The 23,449-nt window shown below is 39.3% G+C and overlaps 2 protein-coding genes across 4 annotated transcripts in view; one reads left to right on the forward strand and one right to left on the reverse strand.

The window, feature by feature from the left end:
* Nucleotides 1-489: 489 nt before the first annotated feature.
* Nucleotides 490-18,347, forward strand: SLC25A15 (solute carrier family 25 member 15). Of its 2 annotated transcripts, none has more exons than XM_007421203.4 (7): nucleotides 490-783; nucleotides 5,906-6,022; nucleotides 9,002-9,260; nucleotides 11,862-11,999; nucleotides 14,816-14,985; nucleotides 15,484-15,642; nucleotides 18,083-18,347. In XM_007421203.4, exons 2-7 carry the CDS (start codon nucleotides 5,968-5,970, stop codon nucleotides 18,202-18,204), a joined length of 903 nt encoding a protein of 300 aa, XP_007421265.1. In that variant the 5' UTR covers nucleotides 490-783; nucleotides 5,906-5,967; the 3' UTR covers nucleotides 18,205-18,347. The 2 variants fall into 2 exon arrangements, with proteins under 2 accessions (XP_007421265.1, XP_007421264.1); XM_007421202.4 differs by having other exon boundaries at nucleotides 490-779.
* A 2,244-nt stretch (nucleotides 18,348-20,591) lies between these two features.
* LOC103059712 (phosphatidylinositol 3,4,5-trisphosphate 3-phosphatase TPTE2-like) overlaps nucleotides 20,592-23,449 on the reverse strand; it is a 33,207-nt gene continuing 30,349 nt past the window's right edge. For both annotated transcript variants that reach the window (XM_088135337.1, XM_025170344.2), the window contains 2 exons: nucleotides 21,810-21,880; nucleotides 20,592-20,732 (listed from right to left, as the gene is read on the reverse strand). In XM_088135337.1, coding sequence (XP_087991463.1) covers nucleotides 20,630-20,732; nucleotides 21,810-21,880 — 174 coding nt within the window. In that variant the 3' untranslated portion in view covers nucleotides 20,592-20,629. The remainder of the gene's footprint in view (nucleotides 20,733-21,809; nucleotides 21,881-23,449) is intronic.

Here is a 23,449-nt window from a genome sequence, read left to right on the forward strand (position 1 = left end):
TATAAAAATAGCAAGCAAAAAAGCAGTAACGTTTTCAAGGAGGCAAACGGGAATTACAAGCATAGCACGGATGGTTCCCATCGAGCTCAGGAGATCTTGGAACGAACAGCCTGGGTTCTTTCACGGTTAAGCCAGGGTTGGCTGGCTTCACACAACCCGCGAAGCTAGGAACGATGGTTTCCAAACCCTACTGACCGGGTTCACCTAACCCTTTAAGCCCCAAACCGAACAAGCCACACTCCGCATGGCGCGAGGTGACAATCAGGTCTATACACAGCATGCAAAGTGGTAGATCCAAGAAGGGGAATTAAAGACGCTCCTCCGCTACCAATGCTTGAAAGGTGAACTGCAAAACGCCCCAGCGGCTCCCCGCCTCCCACGCTCCCTCCAGGGCGACCGAGACCACCCCCACGTGGTCAGCCTTCGGGGAGGGCTTTGGGAGCAGCAGCAGCAGCCCCACCACCTCCGGTTCCGCTTCCCAGCTGCAGCTCCTCCTCCCGTCCTTTCCTGAGCCAGGCGCGTCGGGTGCGGGCGCCCCTTGCACCGCAGGTATATAGCGCTCGCTGCAAGGAGAGCGAGCCGAACCGTTCGGGAGAGGCGATGCAGCTGAGGCAGCCGGAGGGAAGCGCGGGGCTTTCGGCGGCAGCTTCAGCAGAGAGAACCAGCCGGCTTCAGCGGACACCCACGTGGGAGACCGTCCGTCCGTCCCTCCTCTCTCTTTCGGGGAACTGCTGCTGCTGCTGCTCCTCCTCTTCGCCCTCTTCGGTCTGCTGAGATCGGTCGGTGCGAAGTCTTGTTTTCTTGACGCTCAGTTTGGGGGGTCTTCGTTGGTCTAGACTTTCATCTCGGTTCGGTGCCGGCTTCTTTTTGATAATGCAACACTTGATTGTCTACTGCCTTCCTGGAAGATGCAAGCTGCTTCTGGCTTCGCATCTGGAGAGATGGATGTAGCATCTGCCTGCAGTTCTTTAAAATAGCTGAGCCTTTTCCCTGGATCAGCTGTGCCATAAGGCCCGGAAAAGATGCAGCTGGTTTAAAGAGTTGTAGAGAGATGCTACGTTTGTGCCCTTGTCCTCGCTAAGGCACATTTTTGGAACAGAACCCAAAGCATTGCCCAGTCCTGATTTAGGTATACATATACATATCATAGCATGGCACATGAATTTACCATATACCTAAATGTATATAACTTACAGAAAAGCATACCAGCACACATTTTGTGTATAGATATGATCTCCTTATTACCCCCCATGGTAAACAGTAATTAATACATTTTTGGTTGTGGCAATGGCTTCTCCTGGAGGATCTTGATAATAGAAATATTTCCAAATTTTCCAAGTAACTTAAATATGGCATTCTTATTTATGCAATCAGTTGTACTTTTATCAGTTTATTATTGTGCTTTAGCTGTTGCTAACTGCCTTGAGAATATGCATGCCCTTGAGAAGGGTTGCAATTAATGTTTTTCCTTGAAGTAAATAAATACATGCATTTTTCTGGGAGATTTAGTAAGAAAACTATTTTCCAATAATATATTCTTTTTGAGCAATGTAAAATGTTAACTAAGTTAATATGATCAAGACTTTTCCAAGCTATTCATTCATTCATTCATTCATTCATTCATTCATTCATTCATTCATTCAATTTATATAGCCGCCCATCTCAGACCAGTGACTCTGGGCAGCCAACAACAATAAAAACAGTCAAGATTTAAAACAGTACAAAAAATTAAATATAAATATAAATACAACCAAGAGATCTTTAAAAACTGTTAGTATCAGCACAACCATGAAATGGGGCCCTTCACACGCTTGGGGCCCTAGGCCCGGGCATAAAGCCAGGTCTTCAAGGTCTTCTGAAAAGCCAAAAGGATCGGGGCCATCTAAATCTCAGGAGGGAGGTTGTTCCAGAGGGCAGGCGCCACAGCAGAAAAGGCACGTCTCCTGGTCCCCACCAGCTGACATTCCTTGGCTGATGGGACCTGGAGCATAACCATCCTGCCGGACTGGATTGGACGGGTAGAAACAACTGGGAAAAGACAGTCCCTAAGGTAACCCGATCCCAAGCCATGAAGGGCTTTAAAGGTGACAACCAGCACCTTGAATTGCATCCAGAAACACACCGGCAACCAGTGCAGCTCCTGAAGCAGTGGTGTTACATGTACCGGATGGCTGACACTATTTACAACCCAGGCAGGTGCATTCTGTACCAGCTGAAGCTTCCGAATGCTCTTCAAGGACAGCCCCATGTAGAGCGTGTTGCAGTAGTCCAAACAGGAGGACATGAGGGCATGAGTGACAGTGAGTAGAGCCTCCCAGTCCAGAAATGGGCGCAACTGACGCACAACCCAAAGGTGTGCAAAGGCCCTCTTAGCCACAGCTGCCACCTGCTCTTCCAGCAGGAGCCGTGAGTCCAAGAGGACCCCCAAATTGCGTACCAGGTCTGTCTGGGTCAGTGCTGCTCCATCCAGAACCAAAGATGGAAGAACCTTGGTACTGGGAGGCCCAAACACCTAAAGCCACTCAGTCTTGCTTGGGTTGAGCCAGAGCCCATTGCACCCCATCCAGGCCCCTACAGCCTCCAGGCACTGAGATAGGACATCCATGGCATTACTCAGACAGCCCGGGGAGGAGAAATAAAGCTGGGTATCATCAGCATACTGATGATACCTCACCCCGAACTATCGGATCACCTCACCCAGCGGTCTCATGTAGATGTTAAATAAGAGGGGTGAGAGAACTGAGCCATGTGGCACCCCACACGGTAGGGGCCGTGGAGGAAGGAGGAGAACCAGCACAACACAGTGCCACCCACCCCCAACTCCATTACTTTGCAATGGATAATTTTAATTTGAATTATCTCAAAGATTAAAGTGTTAGAACTAGGAAACCTTAAGCTTCCCAAGGAAAGATGGTGTGAAAAAGACTAAATAAGAAGTTGGTTGAACCTGATTGTGTGCGAGTTGTGCATATAGTTTTCTCTCCCACAAGATGTTCAGAAAATTTTTTTGTATGTGTGTGTGTGTGCCTTCAAGTCATTCTTGACTCCTGGCAACTGCCTGGACAAGTCCCTGCAGTTTTCTTGGCAAATTTTTGGAAGTGGTTTCCCACTGCCTTCTTCCTAGAGCTGAGAAAGAGAGATTGGCCCATAGGCACCCAGCTGGCTTTGCACCTCAGGCAGGTCTAGAAATCATAGTCTCCTGGTTTCTAGTTTGGTGCCTTAAACTGATACACCGATTTCCTTTTCCTCCATTACAGTTTTTATTTACACACACACACACACATACACACACACACAAAGATTTTTTAAAGAGGAAAATTAATACTAATACAAACTAATATAAAGTAAGAAAAAGAAAGAAATCAAAAGCAAAGATAAAAGTTCAAGAAAAGAAAAAAAGTAAAAGAAAAATAGAAAAGAAAGAAAAAAGATACAAAGAAGTAGCTTCCCATATTCTTTACAGCAGTTATAACTACAATTACAAATTTACCTCTTAGTCTATAGTTACTCTCTTCTTTCTATAATCTATCCTGTTTAATCATCAAAACCATAAATCATAAGTTAATTTTTTTCTCTTTCATGCAAAAAGTCTATAATGGGTTTTTTGTCAGCCATAAATGTAAATATTGTCTTTTCTCTGATCAAGGAAGTCAATTTAGCCATCTCAGCAAGTTCCATCGTCTTCCCCAACCTTACCTCCATTGTGGGTAATGCTGAAATCTTTCCATCTTTGTGCATACAATAATCTCATTGCAGTTATCATATACAAAAACAAAGTTTCATAACTTTTTTCCAACTGTTTGTCTGTCAGTCCCAAGAGGAGGACTTATGGTATCAACTGTATATTCATCTTTAAAATCCCCTGAATCAGTGTATGTATTTGAATCCACAATTTTCCAGCTTTTTTACATGTCCACTGAACATAATAAAATGTCCCTTCTTGTTGTTCACATTTCCAACATAAATTTGAAGTGCCTTTATATATTCTAAACAATTTCTCTGGTGATATATACTAAAGGTACATCATTTTATAAACATTCTCTTTAAGATTATAACATACCTCCATTACAGTTTATAAAAAGATTACAAAACCTTAGTAAATTTTGGAGATGAGTAAAAATGTTAAATTGATTAAATTCAAGGACAGAAATGAAGGAGTTGAAAGAAAGGAAAGTAATGTATCCATTACAGCATTACATCCTGATGCCTTAGACAGCAAACTTCTCAGTCCTGATGATCATCAGTTTTATATATGATAGATTTAATAATACAAAGATAAAATGTTTGAATAGATATATAATACTTAATGATTTTTGTTTTGTTGGCTGACTGAGATTGGCAAAATTCTCATTCCTCTAAAGATATTACTGGTAGATAAATGACTAATTTTTTTGGTTAGGGTGCCAGGTTTTTCTATAATTGGAAAATGGAGAGAGTAGAAATAAAGGTAAATGTTGTTTTGCATTGATATCTCTGTACATTAAAGTTGGTTATTAAAACTGTTTAATAACAATTTGTGTGTTACTAATTGCCATCAATTGTCTGCTACCATCCTGGAAAATACAACGTTAGCTAGCTAGTGATTGGATTTTTGTATTTAGTATTTAGATATTAATGATTATTTGTATAAACTTTACAATTATTGTAACTGTTCTTGCAATTCTAGGCAGTTTACAATAAATACAATAACCCATCCATAAAATATTCATAAAATAATAACCTGCTAAAAACCATTAAACATTATTAGTAATTTTTTAATATTACAATCAAAACTGTTGTTACTGGTGGACTAATCTTTGTATCTGAACGGTCTCTTGGAAAGGTTTTGTTTTTGCCTTTTTATGGAAAGACATCAGAATATTAGCACATCTGGCCTCAGGGCCAGCTGTTCTAGAGGAAGGGGGCTGCTACTGAGAATATCTCAACCCCCCTGTTCTCTTTCAGAGTGGGTATCTGGAAAATCCTCTCCTCTCCAGATTCTGTTTGAAGAAGATGGTCCTAAAGTAACATGTTCCCAAGCCATATGGGGCTGTATAGGTAATCCCCAGCACCTTGTATTGAGCCATAAGCCTACTGGCAAACAGTGCAGCTCCTACAATGTCAGTGTTGCCTGGTTAAACTGATTGGTACCAGTTAGCAAGTAGGCTGTGTCATTCTCTGCCTGTTGCAGATTCAGAGTTCTTTTCAAGGACAGCCCCAAGTAAAGCAAATTGCAGTAATCTAGCTGATAGTGGCAAGAATGTGACTCACTGTCTTCAGCGTCTTCTGGATTTTACAGTTACTTTAACATAAATCATTCCTCAACCTGGTACATAGTGGAAAAGAAATCAAAATATGTATCTTGAAATATATATTTTAAAAGTGTCCATCTTAAGTTTTTAAAAATGCATTGGAGTAAACTTTAATTAATTGACAATTCCTTAGCCATACTGAGCCTGCATAGCTTTATAGCAAGAGAGAGCTAGACTGCGCAGGATTCAGTAGAGTTTGAGAAAATATGAACAGAAAATAGTAGGATGCTAGAGCAGAAGATTTGAAGGTAATTTACAGTATGGCTTTATTCTGTCTGATACTTTTATTGGGGTGAAAACAATGAAATTGTTTAGGACTTAAGTGTAGTTCCTGAATTACTGTAGGGAACAGTAGATCCCTACAGTAAAGATCCCAACAATAAACACTGCCTGTATTTTCTTTTTGCTAACTTTTTATAAAGAATGTTTGTATTCCCATGACATTTCCTCATGGTTTGGATGAGAGATCCAATCCCAGTAATTTATATATTGGAGTAACTTTTTGTTAAAAAAAACAAACCTGTGCAACTAAGTATATATTTAAATGCAACATGATTCTCAATGTGCTGTCAGACTAACATTGTCATTTCCCTCCCTCTCTAAATCCAATTTAGAGGTAACCTGTGTGCTACAGGAAACTTTATGATTTAGAGTCACCACAAAGCAAGTGGAAAAAATGAAAACGAATCCTGTCATCCAAGCTGCCGTTGACCTCACAGCTGGGGCTGTAGGTAGGTCTTAGGAAATGCTGTTTTCATAAATCCTGTTAAACACCAATAGCAGATGCTTTTATGCCCCTTAAACAAAGCCCTTCCCCAAGGTGTAAGGCAATTTTGACGACAGCAGTGCAAGTCCTAAGAGTGGCCTTTTATAGCAAAGGGACACTAAAGGCAGATAATGGTTTGACCTTGCCCTGAATTATGAGCTTCCCATGATTAGGTTCCCTTCATTGAATCCCTTCCTACAGAGGAAAGGTAAATGTGTAAGCAATGTTGTCTAATAATTTCCTAACTGTTAATTTATTGGGCACTTATTTCACGCTCACATGAGCATTTCAAAATGTGTCACAAGGAAAAGTTGAGCAATGAGCAAATGGAGAGACAAGATAATTTTTGTTTTGTTTTGCATTCTTTAGTATAGTTAAGTGGTGTGCTGGTTAGTTAACTGCCTTTTATTTGTTTGCAGTCAAATATTTCAGGAACACAACTGTGTAGGTGGCAGCTATTGGCATTTCTCTCTAGCCTCAGCTGTTTCCCGGGTGAAAGAGTGAAGACTGCCTTTCAGCCACCGACACAGAACAAGGCCTGTCCTGGTTTGCAGCATTGGGCCCTCCTCGGCGGGTGCTGAGGCCGAGCCCATAAGCTAAACACAAGAGACACATACTACTTTAAAGTGCAGACAGCTCTTTGGGTAAAATAGTTAGAGGGAAGTTTTGAAATTACCGTTGACACCCCTCTCCTTCTGCTGAGACCTACAGAGAGAATGCTGCTGCTATCAGAAGCCCCCAGAACTGCTGCATTTTCCTCTGCTAGGTCTGATCTGGGTGTGCCAGCTGTGCCAGTCTGAAATCAGTGAAGCTTGATATCCCGTGCCACTGCTGCTTGCTGCTTTCATTGTATATGGAATTGAAAATACAGCATCCGGTGACGCTAAAGGCTTGAGAAAATGCATCCCCTATGTACACAAACACATTTTTCCCCTGGTTGGTACGAGCCAGCCAGATCTGGGCCCCAGCTGAGAGTTGCTTCCTTCCCAGGGCCAGTTAAATTAAAGGTGAAGAGAATTATATAGCATATGTTATCATGGAGGAAAACCATTTTAGCCATCCTCTGCAGATACTGGGATTAAACATTCACAGAAGAGAAAGAATTACTCTGTGATACTCCTCTATATTGTAAGATAAGAACAGTGTTCCATGGTGCTCTTCCTATGGAAGGATTTCCCTATTTATAGATAGGAATTCTGGGAGTCCCTCAACCAGAACCCTTCTGATCTTTTTGAGAATGGCTAATATCCTCCTCTTGTATTATTTGAGAGCTGATCATGTGAAAAGTGTCTGCATATATTTGAATCTCTACTGTATTTCTGGACAAGGATTCAGAAGTGGAATCTTCATGAAGCCAGTACAAGTATGAGAGACAGAGAAATTTGCCAGAATCATTTGGCTGCTCGCTTGTTCTGTTCTTTAAGGAGAAGGGAGGAAAAGTAGGAACTACAAATGCCCACATCCACATTGGACCTTGCCTCATCCAAGACAGCACTAAGTTCATGCCTTGCTTGCATTTCTTCAGCAAGTGTAGTTGTCGCCACTGTGGTGGGACAGGCCGCTTTCAATATTTGCAGTCCGTTCCATTTTTTAAATGATTGCCAAGAGTACAATATATGTAGTTTCATTTGTAAAATGTGTGTCTTTAGATGCAAATAATTGTTTTTTATAGTTCAAAGCATTTCACCCTGGAAAGCCTCCAGGTGACATTATTTGGTTTTGGAGGAGTGGGATGGGGAGGTAACTTTTTGCTCACAAGTGCTTCTTCTCTTCAGGATTTCATGGGAGAACTCACTCCTTTTCTTTTCACCAAAGTAAGCTCCCCGGTGCCACTCCTGAGCTTTTCTCAACTCTTTTCTTTGATCCCGGAGGTGTTGTGCCCTTCTTCTAGCTCTCTAGAACGTTGATCGCTTGGCACTGCCAAGTGAGAAGTGAATGTTACATGGCTTTCTACTGTGATTTCTTCAAAAGGAAAAAACATGGTACTGGGATTCAGGTTCAGGAATTCATACTATTATATTTTGTTACAGGCAGAAATCCCGTCATTCCTTCAGATAATTTAGAGCAAGCATCAGTGGCCGTTCCACTTTTTTTTTTTATGACAGCACTCATGCTGATTAGATTTAGATCATGATTCTTTTTCATGGCTGAGTGAGGAATTGAACTTTGGTTTCCTAGATCTGAATCATAGCCATAGATGCCCTCTGTGCTACTTTTCTAAAATGTGTTATCCTCCATGTTTTGGCACTACAACTCCCAGAATTTCCCACCAACATGCCAAAAGCTGCATGGGCTGAGAATGTTTAAATTGTAATTCTAAAGTAGCTGGACAACACCATATTGGAGAAAGCTTGTACTGTGCTGATTCAGCTGCTATTATTATTGTTATTATTGTTATTTCATCTCACCTTTATTTTGTGCAATTCAAGGTAGCATACATAATACTTCTGCTTCCTACTTTCCCCACAACCATTACTCTGTGAGGTTGGTTTTATTAAGACCCTTATTTTGAAAAAAAAAATTGGGAGAGTATAATTTAAATACATATTGTTTATTTAAAAAGAGGAAAGGAGTGAGGGAAATGAAAAACAATTCAAATCTCAGAAAATCTCTGTTCTTGCCTAAAAGTTCATAAGATTTGGCTTTTAATTTTTAATTTTGTTAAGGCGAGGGGAGCTTTGGCAACATATGAAATTGTCAGATGACGCCCTGTCTGAAAATGTTGACCAAAGCACATATTCTGGTTGTCCCTAGCTTCAAGCATAAAATATTATATAAATTATTATATAAATATAAAATAAAAATTAATATGTGCCTTTTTTGTCAAGCATAATTTTCTTTCTCCAGTTCACCTCATTTTGCTTGAGAATGTCATGTAATTGCAAAAAAAAACCCCATCCAACAACTCACATTTCTAATGCTCTTATTTTCCTTTCTCATGTAGGAGGCACTGCCTGTGTGATAACTGGTCAACCCTTTGACACTGCAAAGGTGAAAATGCAGACATTCCCCACCATGTACCAAGGGCTTGTGGACTGTTTTGTGAAGACATACAAACAAGTGGGGTTCCGGGGCTTCTACAAGGGGACCACCCCCGCACTTGTGGCAAACATTGCTGAAAATGCTGTGCTCTTTATGTGTTACGGCTTTTGCCAAAACATCGTGAGGAAAATTGCTGGACTAGACAGAAGAGCAAAGCTAAGGTTAGCAATTAGTGTGTTATTCCCTCAACCGCTCTGCAACTAATACATGATAAAATAAAATAAAAAAAAAAAGTATCACAGCTCACAAGTAGAAGCAGTTTCACACCAGCACAGAAAATGGGATCAAGTTGAAATAGAAACTGCTCGAGTCAGTTTTTTTTTTTTTAATTGTATCTTGCCTTTCCTATGCATTTCTGGTACTTAGGACAACTGACAGTAGTTTAAAAAATAAATAGCTGTGGATGGAATCCTTAAGTTTTGGTCAATTGAGCCGTAAGGTTTCTCCAAATAATTTACTTAATTAGGTTATGGGTCAGATAGTACTCCAGGCCACCCAGCCTACTGCTACAGCTTTTCTTTAAAAGAAGTCTACAAGAACTACTTCTTTTCTCATGTGGGAAAAAAGTCTCAAAACCTTTTCCTTGACTTCTTATTCCCAAAGGAACAGCAAGAAACCTTGCTGTCCATAACTCAGCACTTTCTGTCCTCAGTCACCCTTTACCTTAAACCAAGGCCGGAAAGCCCATGGGCTGCACATGGTCCTTCAGCTGCCCCAGATTGCGCCAGAAATTCAGTGGCAAAATGTCTGGATTTGGGTGGTACAGATTTGTTTTCCAAACGTAAGGGCAGGAATGCAGACAGGAGGCCTTTGAGAGGCCTAAAAATGGGCCTGGAATTGGACAGCAGAAACTCAACCATGCAATTTCATACTGTTTTGGGGGTTTCTTAGATAAGGGTGGGGATAAGAGTGGCTTACTCCCATTCCCATTGTACATCCCCACCAAACTCTTGAAAAGCAGATGAAAAATATTCAGCTCTTTCCCTTCTGTTGATGTCACTATATCAGTGGATGGTTTCCTGTGACCCACCAGAAAATCAGGAGGCTGAGTTGAGGTTCCCGTCTAAAGAAGTTGCCCACCTCTGCATTAAACCATGGTTTGCTGATGAATCCTAAATAGTTGAGTTCATGCAACATGATAAGTGATAAAGCACCATTTCCAAATCACAGTGGCTGGATTCATATGACACATTGCACCTAAAATCAAATCATATCATGGCTTTGCATGATATATATACTAGATCAGTTCACTCTCTTCAAAGCCTATACTGACACTGACTTCTTTGCAAATCAGGTTTTTGTACTCCTTACTAGTCAGATCTCTATAGTAAAAGGTGTTCCAATGAAAATCCAGTTATAGTATTTTCTCTCTGAGGTTGATAAATTTCAGCTCAGCAACAGGAAGGGTAATATATTCTTTCCATATCTCATGTCTTAAATCCTTGAATTATATTTGGAATTTACCTGTTTGCGGTCACTGTTAGTCAACTGACTGAATGATGTGAGGCTCCAGTAGATCTACAGTACATCTGCTAATCTGACCTGTGGCCTTTGACAAATACATGACTTACTTTCAGAGAGTCACCCGACAGTCATCTAGCCACATGATTGGATCACCTGTTTATTCTTAAGATCAATGAATGACTTTTTTTTAATGGTAACTGTTGACAACATAAATTACAAGAAAATCCTAAGACAAAATTAAAATAAAAATGAAATATATAATATATAATATTAACTTAGCTTCCCTTAAAACCAAGTAGATTGCAGAGCAGCTATGGGTCTGCTAAGCTTAGTGTGAAAGGTGATGAATTGAGGAGGAGTATTAGCACCCCCTTAATGCCTCTATAAGTTGAGTTAAGTGAAAGGAGTCTTGAAGATAGATGCAAGGCATTTGAAGCTTTTGAAAGTATAAAACACTCAGGACAGTGGATAGGCCTGGAAAACAAAAGGTGGAAGCCAACATGAGTTTGAGAGAATGATACTGCAGCTTTGAAAAGGTTTGGAGCACTGCCCCATTTAGGCCACCTAGACATTGAAGGGTGGACAAAGCAGAAATAGAAATACTATGGAAATGTGCTGGACCACTGAGCAAGACAGGAAGGTGACTGAAGAAGATGGGTAGAAAACTCTATCATGTCCCTAACTTCTTTCTTGCCCTTTTCCTCATTTCATTACTGGAAGTGTTTATCGCTGTTTGCTCATTGAAGACAGCAAAAAGAAGGAATTTAAAAAAGGAATTTTGAAGCTATCTAGATATGCATTTTGGTATGGAATAAGTTACTTGGAGTTATTGGAGACCACTCGTTCCTTTCAAGCTTGGTACAAGAAAAGCATTAGCTACTAATGATACTTCATTATACGACATCCTGCTTTACAGCAGGAAATTCAGAAGATGCTTCATTAAATCCAATTCTGATGCTGCATTGAGAGCATGATGATGATTTTATCCCACCTTTTGATATATGTAACTCAACAGCAAGTATACCTAACGCTCCTGCCTCCTATTTTCCCCACAACTACCACCCTATGGATGCCTCAATCATAGAATAATAGAACAAAAGGATTGGAGATCATCTGGTCCAGCCCATTAACCACACCCCTCCTGCCCCAGCTTCTAGGTATGGTTCCAGTGTGATGCTGTAAAATGCTCCTTTGCTATCACTTTCCAGAGTTACTTGCAGCAGAGATGGGGGTTAGGTATGCCAGCCTTGAGCTGCATGTGATTTCCATGTGCTAGATACGCTTTGTCTTTCTTGCAGTGACCTTCAAAACGCAGCGGCTGGTTCCTTTGCTTCTGCCTTTGCCACTTTGGCCCTCTGCCCTACTGAGCTTGTGAAGTGTCGCTTGCAGGCCATGCATGAAATGCAATTATCTGGGAAGATAGTGCAACAGCATAAGTAAGTAATTAGTTACCCTCGACCCTGCCTGCCTTTTCCAGGTCTGGAAGTGGTATGACTCTTTGAATGAGTTTATTTCCCTGTACTTACATGTTTGTATATTATTGTTTGGGATTATGTTTCTTATATTTTGCTTTATTACATTTTATTGTTTTTTAATTTATATTTATTAGGAATCGTTCATAGGGTAGAAGATAAATCAAAAGAGGGAGGGAGGGAGGAAAAAAAAGTAAGAAATACAATCACTTCCCATCTTTTCAACAGATAGTTACAATTTTACAGTTCCTCCTCCCTCTTAGATATTATGCAAGTCCCTTCAGCCCCTCATTTAATCTACATCTTTCTTAAACTTCAAATCCATACATCTTTATTGTTGTTGATTATGTATGCCACCCTGAGTTGTGTGCTAAGTAGGGCAGCTATATAAATCAATTAATTACACACACATGTACATACATAACCTGGTAGGCTGTTTTTAAAACATACTTAGGGCTAGTGTTAGCAGTTTAGTCCAGTAATCTGATTTATGTCTTGCTAACACAACACACAATACACTTTCCTATCCTTACAATATACCTCAATACACCTGTCCTATCCTGTTTCTCACTATATGTTCCATTTTTCCCCCAATTCAATTTTAGCATTGATTTTTTGATGAAAGCAGTTTCCTTATGCTGTCAAGTTATGTATTCTCTGATCATATGGACTGGGATGGTTTTAAAGCTCTAGAAACTGTTTTGCGAGAGTTTTGCACTCCCTTTTCAGCTTGAACACACAGGAAAGGATTTGCAGGTAGGAAATGTGTGAGTTTTGTAGTGCTTTTTAGGTTATTTTTTCTTGCCTGACTACTACAGTACGCAGCTGTGAAGTCAGTCTACATTACAAAGCTGCAAACATACACGCATACAGGTAGGCCTCGGGTCACAGTGACAGTTGGGACTGGAATTTCTGTTGCTAAGCGATGGAGTCATCAAGCACGATGTCACATGACTGCGTCACTTAGCAATGGCAATTCCAGCAGTCCTGGTTGCCGTTGTTAAGAGAGGACTGCACAGGTCATTAAGCGAGGACCTCACATGATCATGACTTCTGATTTCCTGCCAGCTTCCCCCTTGACTTTGCTTGTGGGAAGCCGGCAGGGAATGTCAGACCGTGGCTCGCTGCAATGGGCAGAACTTGAGGACTGGCTGTAAGTACCATTTGTTATGTGCCATTGTAACTGAAGAGTCGCTGAACGAATGGTCGTAACCCGAGCACTACCTGTAGTTACTGATTTTTTTAAAAAAAGCAACATGTCAACAGAAATGGGAAGGAAACTGACCTCTAGACTTTACTAAAGCCTTAAATGCTGTTTACAGGAAACAACACACATTGAGGTGAGCATGCAGTTATCTTACAAGAAAAAAACCTTGAAATGATAATACCTCTCACTTTGCCACCATTGCAAATATGTGGCCTTCCTAACTACACTTCTTTTCCTACAATTAGAACTCTATATGCATCAGTATGTAACGTTGTATTATATGTTACAGCAGAAAAAAGTGTGGTGATAATTGATATATCATTTGAGAGCAGCAATTGCATATGGAAAAAACACTATATATCAGTACCATAGAATTCAAGAAGTTCCAGGATAGATCACACACTTGCTCTGCTTGCATTGTGCTATGTCTAAAATGTACAGTAATGCACCCCCCACAAATAAAATATTAAAAATCAGGAAACTTGAAACATGAAGTAGACCCTTGAATCAGCTCTTCCCTGGCTCTTATTTCAATGACCTTCTTCACTGACAGTATTGGAGGTCATTCCACATGGGAATTGAACTTACCTGATTTTTACTATCAATTTGAACATGCTGTAGATTGGTTGCTCAGACAGCACAGACTATTCAGTCTAGAACAGTGGTGTGGTCCTGTGTTGCTCAACTGCAGTTCCCAGCAGCTTCACCAAGAGTGCCAATGAGAAGTCATGCAGAGATATTTAGTCAGCAACAATTTGACAGCTATCAGTATCATACATTGGTCTAGGGATAGCCAAGGGTCTGACATACATGGCAACTCTGTGTGGATTGCACCTAATCTCTCTTGCAGAGACTCTTCACTTCATTGAGGCAAAGTGCTGCCTTAGTAAGTAAATGTAAGAAGCCACATTTTGCTTCTCTTATGAAAGATAAGGTCCCAGTTGTCCCATTTCAATGAATCCTTGGTGACAGTGAAGCACCCCTTCTAAGATTTACATATGCCTAAGACTCAACTCCCTATCTATCTCATCTTCTGCCTCAAGCATCAGCATCTGTAATTTAGATTCTGTGGAATCTGGGACTGATTGTAGGGCTATTCCCATATACAATCCCTTAGGAGGTCTCTATTGATCCATTCTGCTAAAGGGAATAGTTTAAGGCCCATTGCTTTTCTCTCTTTAATTCATGACTAGAAAATGTGTGGCTCACCAGATGTCAGTGAACTGCACCTCTGGGATCTGTTCAACATCCACACATTGCTTCCTGTTTTAAATGGCAGACAGGATTCTTAGCAGGCTTAACTACTTAGCAATTCAGATAAAAGTTTTATCAGGGATTAGTAGTATCTAGATATCTGTAGTCTAAATTGTACCAAACTACTTCTGAGTTGGATTTTTGTGAAATACACACTTTAATTTTAATTGTTAGTGTGTATTGTGTTTTGACAGTGCTCCAAGACACAAACCAGACATCTTTGCATGCAGTTTTTCCAGCTAGCTTTTCCCACCTAGAAACAAGTCATCACATTAACTGGAAAACTATGTTTGTAACAATCTTCTTTTTCTTTTCCTAGTACAGTTTGGTCAGTAATCAAAAGTGTTCTGCAGAAGGATGGTCCCCTTGGCTTCTACCGTGGTTGGTTTAGCACTTTGCTACGTGAAATTCCAGGCTATTTTTTATTCTTTGGAGGCTATGAATTGAGTCGGACATTTTTTGCATTTGGAAGACCAAAAGAAGAATTAGGTATGCCTTAGCTTGCTAACAATATGACATCCTTGTCTTGAAATAAATATAGCTTCTTTCAATCCCAGCCTTGCTGACTCTTGAGCCTAAAGGATTTCTGCATAATAAAAACTCTTACTGCCCGTTCAAAATCCTCTCATATAAACAGAACATTTCAGAGTAGCCTGAAGAATTACTGATTCAAAAACAAAAACAAATTAGGTGCAGAAGAGCCAGTTCCCATTCCTTCCTTCAATCCCTGACCTGCATAAAGAAAAAAAAAAATCTTAATAGTAGCCAAGTCAGAGATTTAGCATAGAAGAGGACAACTCAATAGTCCCTGGAAGGGAAACTCTTCTTTCCAACACACACAAATAACATATTTTCAGTGATTCTCATAACTTACCAATACATTGCACCTTAAAACAAACACACCTGTCTGCAAGTGGAGGTAAAACTCACTTGGGTTTTCTGCTATTGTACTACAATATATTAAGCTCCTGCTGCTTGCTTTTATAGGTCCTGTTGCGCTGATGCTCAGTGGTGGCTTCGGTGGCATGTGTCTATGGATTGCTGTTTACCCAGTGGACTGCATCAAATCTAGAATCCAGGTTCTTTCCATGGCAGGAAAACAAACTGGCTTTATGAGAACTTTTGCAAGTGTTGTCCAGCATGAAGGTTAGAATATGAAATGAAACTAATGGGGCCATGGGTTAGGGTATCTCTCAACATCTGCAAAAGCCAACCTATAGAATTAACTGTCCCCTATAGAATTGTGTCTATGCCCACAAGGGGCAGGGGGAACAAAACAAACCTGGCTGTTTTCCAGATAGCACTTCCTTGATTTTCATTTTTGCATACTGGCCACTAGTCTGCTTATAGTAAATAAAAATGGATTGATCACTACAGGAAACTACAATAAAGCAGGTGATGGTCACGTGATTACTTCCGGCAGCATTAGGCCAGCTCCTGTTTTCAGAAGTGTAGAGTTTGCCTCTTCAAAATAGCATGTGGCTACATCATGTATTTAGCTGAAAAGAACCAGCGAGTTCAACAGTTGTCATTTTACATCTGTTGCTGCTGCTATTCGTTTTCTTTGCAAATGGCAGGAAGGGGTTGTATCAGTGAAACTGCAGGACCAGATTGGGATAGGATAGATTATCAGAACCAGAAAACCATTAAAGTCCATTTTAGGAATAATGGTTGAATACAGCTGGGAAGAAAGGAGTAAGACCCTTTCATCTTTCAAGGCTGAGGTTGCAGAAAACTAGAAAGACAGGATTTAAAATGTTCTTTATTGCTATGTAATCCTGCAACAACGAGTAGAATGTAAATACAGCTTTTGGTCATGGATTTTTTGTGGAACAATTTACCTCTATTTGTTTTTGCACTGAATGTCATGGAAACAGAATGTAGATTTCTCATGTATTAGGTTGAACCCACTTGCCTTGATCTGGTTCACACATCATGCTAAGCCATGGTTTGCTGAATAAAGCACAGCTGGCTGGGTTTATAGGAGAGACTAAATCACAAACAGGCAAACCACATTTAAACTTAGTATAACATGTGAACTCAGTTCTTGTCTGTCTCTATCATCCCATGCCCTAATAGTCATTAGGAATGACCTCTTTTTACATACAGCAGGCTTTCCTAACCTGCCCCCTTCAGAAGGTTTGGACTGCAGCTCCCATCATCCCCAGTAATGTTCCAACTCTTCTGAATGGGATCAGCACCAGGCTAGGAAAAGCTACACTAGATTTTAAATTTTAGAATTCAATTTGCTGGATGTACATCAGGGATACACAACTCCTTACAGGCTTGGGGCCTTCCAATCTTTTCAGTAACTTTTTTTTAGAATGGACAGGGATGAAATTCTTTGGCCTATTTTTTGTGGGAGGGGAATTCATAGTGGGAACAAAAGGCAAACTGCCTCCATGACCACCCTTAAAACCCTTACATTCTGGAAAAAGGTTGAAATCATGCAACTGGAGTTTAGCAGCAAAATAGCTCCATTTTGTCACCACTATTCTGGGCAATGAGGAGGCTGAAGGACAGAAATGGCAGCAAATGGATTTCCCATAGCCTCCTGCTCTTATTCCCACCCTTTCTTGGGAAAAAAAAGTTCCACAACCAAAATTCAACCATTTTAATGCTTTTATGGGATGGCTGCAAACTGCAGTGCCCTAGGAGACTAGCACATCCAGGCAAAGCTTTTAAGAGATCTCTGAATCTTAAGTGTTTAAAGTTAATGCCCCTAACCACAAAGGGGCATGAATGGCTTTGCACAATATTGTAAACTATTTATTGAACAAGCCACAGTGATCAGGTTTCCCTATCACAGTACAGTAATCTAAAACCAAACCATTTTGTGACTGTATAAGGCAGCAGAATGGAACAAGGGCACATAAGTGGAGGACTCATAATGTGTATCATGATGTCATCATGCAAATGATGCAACTTACACATTTGAGCCAAATATGAAGGCATTACATAATCACATCATTTGTATGATGACATCTGCATGTCATTTTGATGTTATTGTGGCTTTTTGTGAACTGTCTAATCATTTCAGTAATTGTTCAGATTCCTTCATTGCACTGAGCAGCCTTCTGTCTCATTTTCTGTAAGAAAGTTGGGTTGCAAAACCTGCTAATCCATGATTAATTTAATCAGTCTAAGATAATATGATCAGCCCAACAGCCATGGTCCAGATAAAGATTTAGACCTAATTTTTCTTTCAAATGCACTAGCTCCAAATCAACTGCAAGACAGATTTATATAATTTTTATTATTACTATAACCCAATCATTTGAGCCTTACAATTTCTTCTTCCATTTCTCGAATCATTCACATTACATAACACGTTTCTGGACATTATCAACTACATGTTAAATTAATAATGACAAATTTAGATAAGGACAACTCATTTCATCTGATCAGCCCAAAAATATTTAACCATTTCTTCTGAATTTGGAGGCAAGCTGGAATTCATAAAAGTTTAGTTTTTGCTGGATTTCCTTCAGTTTTAAATCAGTACTACAAGATAGTCTAGTTTAAGAAAGTGATGGGAGTGGAGAATTCTAAGATAGGTTTTCTAATATTTATCTCTTGCTCATAGGTGTGTTTGCCTTGTACTCTGGACTGAAACCTACTATGATCCGTGCATTCCCAGCCAACGGTGCACTGTTCCTTGCCTATGAATATAGCCGCAAACTGATGATGAACCAATTTGATAGCTAGAACTTTTATCAACAATTGACATCATTAGAGAATGTGTGGTAACCACAGGAGTTGCCCAAGTGTGAGCGATAGATTTTAAAATCTGAAATGAGAGTAAAATGACTGGAGTTTTTTTGAAAAAAGATTTCAGTAAATGTGCTGTATTTTCTAAATGTTGTGTGCCTTGTTGACTTACGCATCTAGATCACCACTGATATTACATAATCTTTTAAGAGATCTTAATTACTCACTTCTGTAGAAACTTTAGGACCAGGGGTTTAAAAAAACATGCTGAAGTACCAGTTAACTATCAGCTTGCAACTTAAGTGAATGAACTAGAAATATGATATAATCTTAATATCCTGGGAAACTGGGCAGGAGGTGCATTACAGAGCAGTTTTTATAATGTCCCACATTTGCTAATTTGTATACAAGTCTACTTACTGGCTACTTGATTGTCACACACCAGAGACCACTGGAAAGCAGCTTACACATAAATAGACTCTAAAAAAATTCACCTGGAATCCAGTACCTAATATTCCTCTATAATCTTTCCCTGTTCCCAGAATGCACAGCCATTGTTCTGAAGTGACAGCTGGTTGATTAGAGAAATCATATGTTGTGTCTGCTTTGAAAGCCAGGAAAATGAAATATACAATGGACTACTGAAATTTATTCCTTTTTTACTTTGATAGAGAATTTTGCAGAGACTTTTCATTCTCTAATGACATAAAAAGTCTGAAAATTTCCCTTAAAAGTAAAAGCTATAACTATCCTCTGCTATGCTTTGGTTATAATAATTTTATATTTGCTTAGTTGTAGCATATTATTAGTATTGAGGTGGACATCAACTGGCTTAGCTTCTATAACAATGCACTGGAATGGGGTGATATTGCAGTTTGCATTTAGCTCATTGACATCTGGATTCAGCCTACATAGCAACCTCTTAGCTGAAACAGAATGCATTTAACAATATCCTTTACAAATATGCATGCTACAAACTAATTTTTAAAGTGCTGAACATCTTGGAATGGTAGCAAATTCTGCATTACATGCTAATTTTGGAAATTCAAAGTAGTATTAATAACTTGCTAGATCAGTTTTTTTCAAACTTGGCAACTTTAAGATGTGTGAACTTCAACATCCAGACTAGCTGGGGAATTCTGGGAGTTGAAGTTCGCAATCTTAAAAGTTGCCAAGTTTGAAAAAAAACTGCACTAGATTATATAACAGAATACCTAATTTTGCTTGACAGGGTTGCCTACAGGTGATTCGGACCAACAATGAACACTTCAGAATGAAAATACAGAGTATGATTTTTGTGGATATTGGGTGTTAAATCTGTTCTTACGCGTTACACAAAATCATTACAATACTGTATGACTTCCTGATACCAGTATTCCACTTGAATTATGCTTTCAAGGGAAAAAACCCCAACTACCAATTTTATCACCAAGTTATCTGAAGTAATAATATATATGAAATGGCAAAAAGTCAATGTGGAACTAATATAAAGCTGTCGAACTGGAATTCATTAACAAATATTATACTGCAACCAGATCAATAAGTAAGAGTTTCTAGCTCACCAAAAAAAAAAAAACAAGAAAGGGTGCTTATAAGGAAAAATTTGGGGAGCTAGTGTAACCACTCACATGTGCTTTCTACAGTGGAGGAGCCATCATCATTACATATCATAAATTCCAGCCATTTTAAAGACAACAGAACTCTACTTCCTATAGCAACTTCCCCTAACATGATATTCTCCATATTCATTCCCCTATCCTGGGTGGAAATTTTGTGAACTGAAAGCCTTCCAAGTCAGTGCAAAATATAAGATTAACTGATCCTACAACATATGGAGTTCCTGGATATGGCATGAAGAATGTCCAAATTACTCCAAAGACATCTTGTCAACATCCACTATCAGCTTAGGAAACTCAGTAAAAGCCCTGTGGAATGCAGAGAGAGAAGCAGCAGGCAGGATCTTTGGTCTCAAACCTTGGGATATCAGGGCCCACACCAAATGAATCTGGCACTAGATGCCATTACAAAATAGTTAAGCCTCATCTCCAGACTCCCAGTCATAAACTGCTATTGGAAACTGGCAAATAACCCAGCTTTTGGGGATAAAAAGATAAAAAAATTTTAAAAGGTCAGATTAAGATGATGAAGAGCTTATGAACTTACTGTTGAGTTTACAAAGAGGGGTAGGAACAGAAGAAAGTAGTAAAACTCACTGAAGACCTTCTAATTTTCTCACACACAATCCAGATGGCAAAATTAATTATTGTAATCATGATAGCGCTAGGACGCTTTTTAGTTTTCCATTCAAGGTGATTCTTTCTGCATACTGAGAAGGAATAGCATCAAAATACAATTCCACAGCAGGTGCAAAACTAGATGACTGAATTACTATGCAATCCTCAAATCGGTCTGCTTGCTTCAGTCACGGATCAGTGAAATTCAACTCCACGGCAAAATTTTCCCTGAACATCTTCCACATCTTTGGCTTGTTTAGGTTATCGATTTCATTTCTTGGAAGGTAAAGTCTAGGGAAAAGAGAAAAGAAACCTAGTTCTTTAATATAAACCATTTAAAGTCATGCACACAAGAAAGCAAAATATATTTTCTCATAACACTGCATTTTAGGATAACACAGTATAGTCTGTTAATTTTCTTTTCCCGGAAAAAGAAGCTCTTCAGCAACCCTTGGATTCCCATTAAGAATGCACATGCCTCCATGTGCATGGATGGTGCCATTGTGGCTCTGCAAATGCTATCATTCACCTCCAAACGTTACTAATAGAAGAAATGATGGTTGTGGCAGGTCTAAGAAAGCTGAATTTTCATACACATAAAACTCACATATTCATGAATATAAGCACTCAGCGATACTCATTTATGATGACACAAATAAATGCAATTGGGAGGAAAGAGTGTATAAATGCACCGAAATAAATAAATAAATAAATAAATATAAATAGTTTGGGAAGAGCATAGTTTGGGAAAAGAATATAGTAGCCTGCAGGCAAAATAAATTTTAGACAATGCTTATTGTATTTCCCTCTTTAGCAAACAAGCAATATGGAACATAAATAGCCCCTTCTAATGAAAGGGAGACTGGACACTTGCAACAAAAATGATCCTCTTGCTTAAAAGCAGTTAGATGCCACCTTAGTATTTTGTATCTCCTATATGGCAAATGAAAGTTACTTATCCACAGTGACAAACACAATGGTAGCCAGTAAGGAATTATTTTCAAAAAGGAGTTTTGAGCTTTTACTAAATAATCACATAACTTTTCTCAGAGACTTACTAAGCTTTATGAATCCATTAAAGGAAAAACAGTAATAGGAACATATGGACCTCTCTACATGGCAGAGGTAATTTTTTTTGAGCTGTCATTCTCTGAAAAGTTGGCTCATACTAAGTCACCAGTATTAAATGGCACGACCCACTTTCCCTATAGACTGTGACGATGATCCACAAAAAATATGCAACCCCATGGAAATATTTCTCTTGTCTGTGGAGATGAGCTAAACCTCTGTAAACCTAAAGTCTTTCACACCCTGGCTCATAGGCTTCTCTTTTCCAGCACATGTGTACTTTCAAACATCACAACTTACTGATAGTCCTGTATAAAAGCCGTGTGGAACCAAAAAAAGAAAGCACAGCCGTCATAGCCTTTTGGAATATCCTACATTTTAAAAAGACAAGAAATACAGTTAATACTACTTAAAAGCTTCCAAATGACTTAATTTACATTATCTGCCTTACCTTCCCTCAACTCCCATCAACTAATTAGGCCATGTTGGGTGCAACTGCATGATATTGCATTTGAGGGGCACCAGGTTAAGGAAAGGGTGAGACTACCTGTTACTCTTACAACTCTAAAACATATTATTATACCAAAGCTGACATGGGCAAACCATACCAAGAGCACCTGGTGAGTTTGTAGAGCAAAAGCAAAAATGTAGTTTGATGGGTCCTCTACCTGCTTCCAGGTCATTGGGAGGCAATCTCCACCCACATTTTTCTGTTATATATCAAAAGTAGCATTTTTCTGGCTTCTGGGGGAGGAATGGTGGGCTGAAGATGTCTCTGCAAAACCAGAGCCAATGACAGCAGCAAAGAATGAAAAGGCGGTGAGTAGACTGTCTCTTCAGAACCTCTCAGGACAAGGAGAGGACGGGGGATCGCCCACATGTGCTCTGGATGGCTGCTTCTTGCAAGGATGCTGCAGAACAGCGGTCTCCCGCACTGGGAGACAATGGGAATAGTCATTTTGCTCGCAATTGCAGTCAGCGCCTTTTAAAGGACACTACGTTTGCTAACCTCACTTGATAATCACTTTCAGAAATTGCTTATTAGCTACTTCTAAGGTATTAGAGAACTTCGGAACGAGTTTGAAAACACCAGGTGAGTTTGCCTTCAATCCTGAACAAAAGAAAATTTTAATCATAAGCTTAAGAATTTAAAGAATCTGAAATAAACAGCAAAAGCTAGATAAGATTTTGATCTTAGAAAGTTATTACGGACTAAGGGTCCAAATAAATTTGGAATGCTGAAACTTTTATAATAAGATTTTGGAATTAATTATAAAGAACAAACAGCTTCACGTGGGATACAGATCCTGTTTTGTTTTTTGCAAGACATAATAAAGATAAGTAATTTCATGATTTTAAAAACTGGACTGTAGAAGAGACTAAAGATTTTAGGTAAAGGAAAAAATACAAGCCTACAAAATGATGCAAGACGTTGTAACAATGAAAATACTGAAAGGAGATTTTTGAAGAATGAAATCAGAAAATAATTGCCACAGTATCAACAATGTCAGTAATGATGTCTACTTCTATGGATAAATTATGTCCAAAAGAAGTTATTGAAGAAATGACAGATGTAGAACAAATTTTATCTGACAAGATAGAGATGGTATTGAAAGTGGATTACAACTGAAGGCCAAGAGAATGACTCAGAAAAGGATGTTTCACTGGATCTACAAAAGAAACTGGCGGATGTTTTAAAATTTAAAAGGGAAATACAAATGACAAACCAAGATAGTGACTTGGACAATTTTTTCCTATTGGATTTACAAAAGAGGCTCCTTAAAGCCTTGAAGAACTCTGATGGGACAAAGACGAAGAAAAATCAAATCCTTCAGCAATATTTGAATGAACTAAAGATTAAGGTTGTCAGAAGTAAATGGAAGGAATATAAAGTTGGTTTATTTAATCAAGCTTAAAACAAGATAAGTTGTTACTTCTGG

The sequence above is a fragment of the Python bivittatus genome, unplaced genomic scaffold, assembly GCF_059951505.1.
Source record: "Python bivittatus isolate LINGU-HERP-01145 unplaced genomic scaffold, Pbiv_v1 ctg000020_np1212, whole genome shotgun sequence".
Classification (NCBI taxonomy): domain Eukaryota; kingdom Metazoa; phylum Chordata; class Lepidosauria; order Squamata; family Pythonidae; genus Python; species Python bivittatus.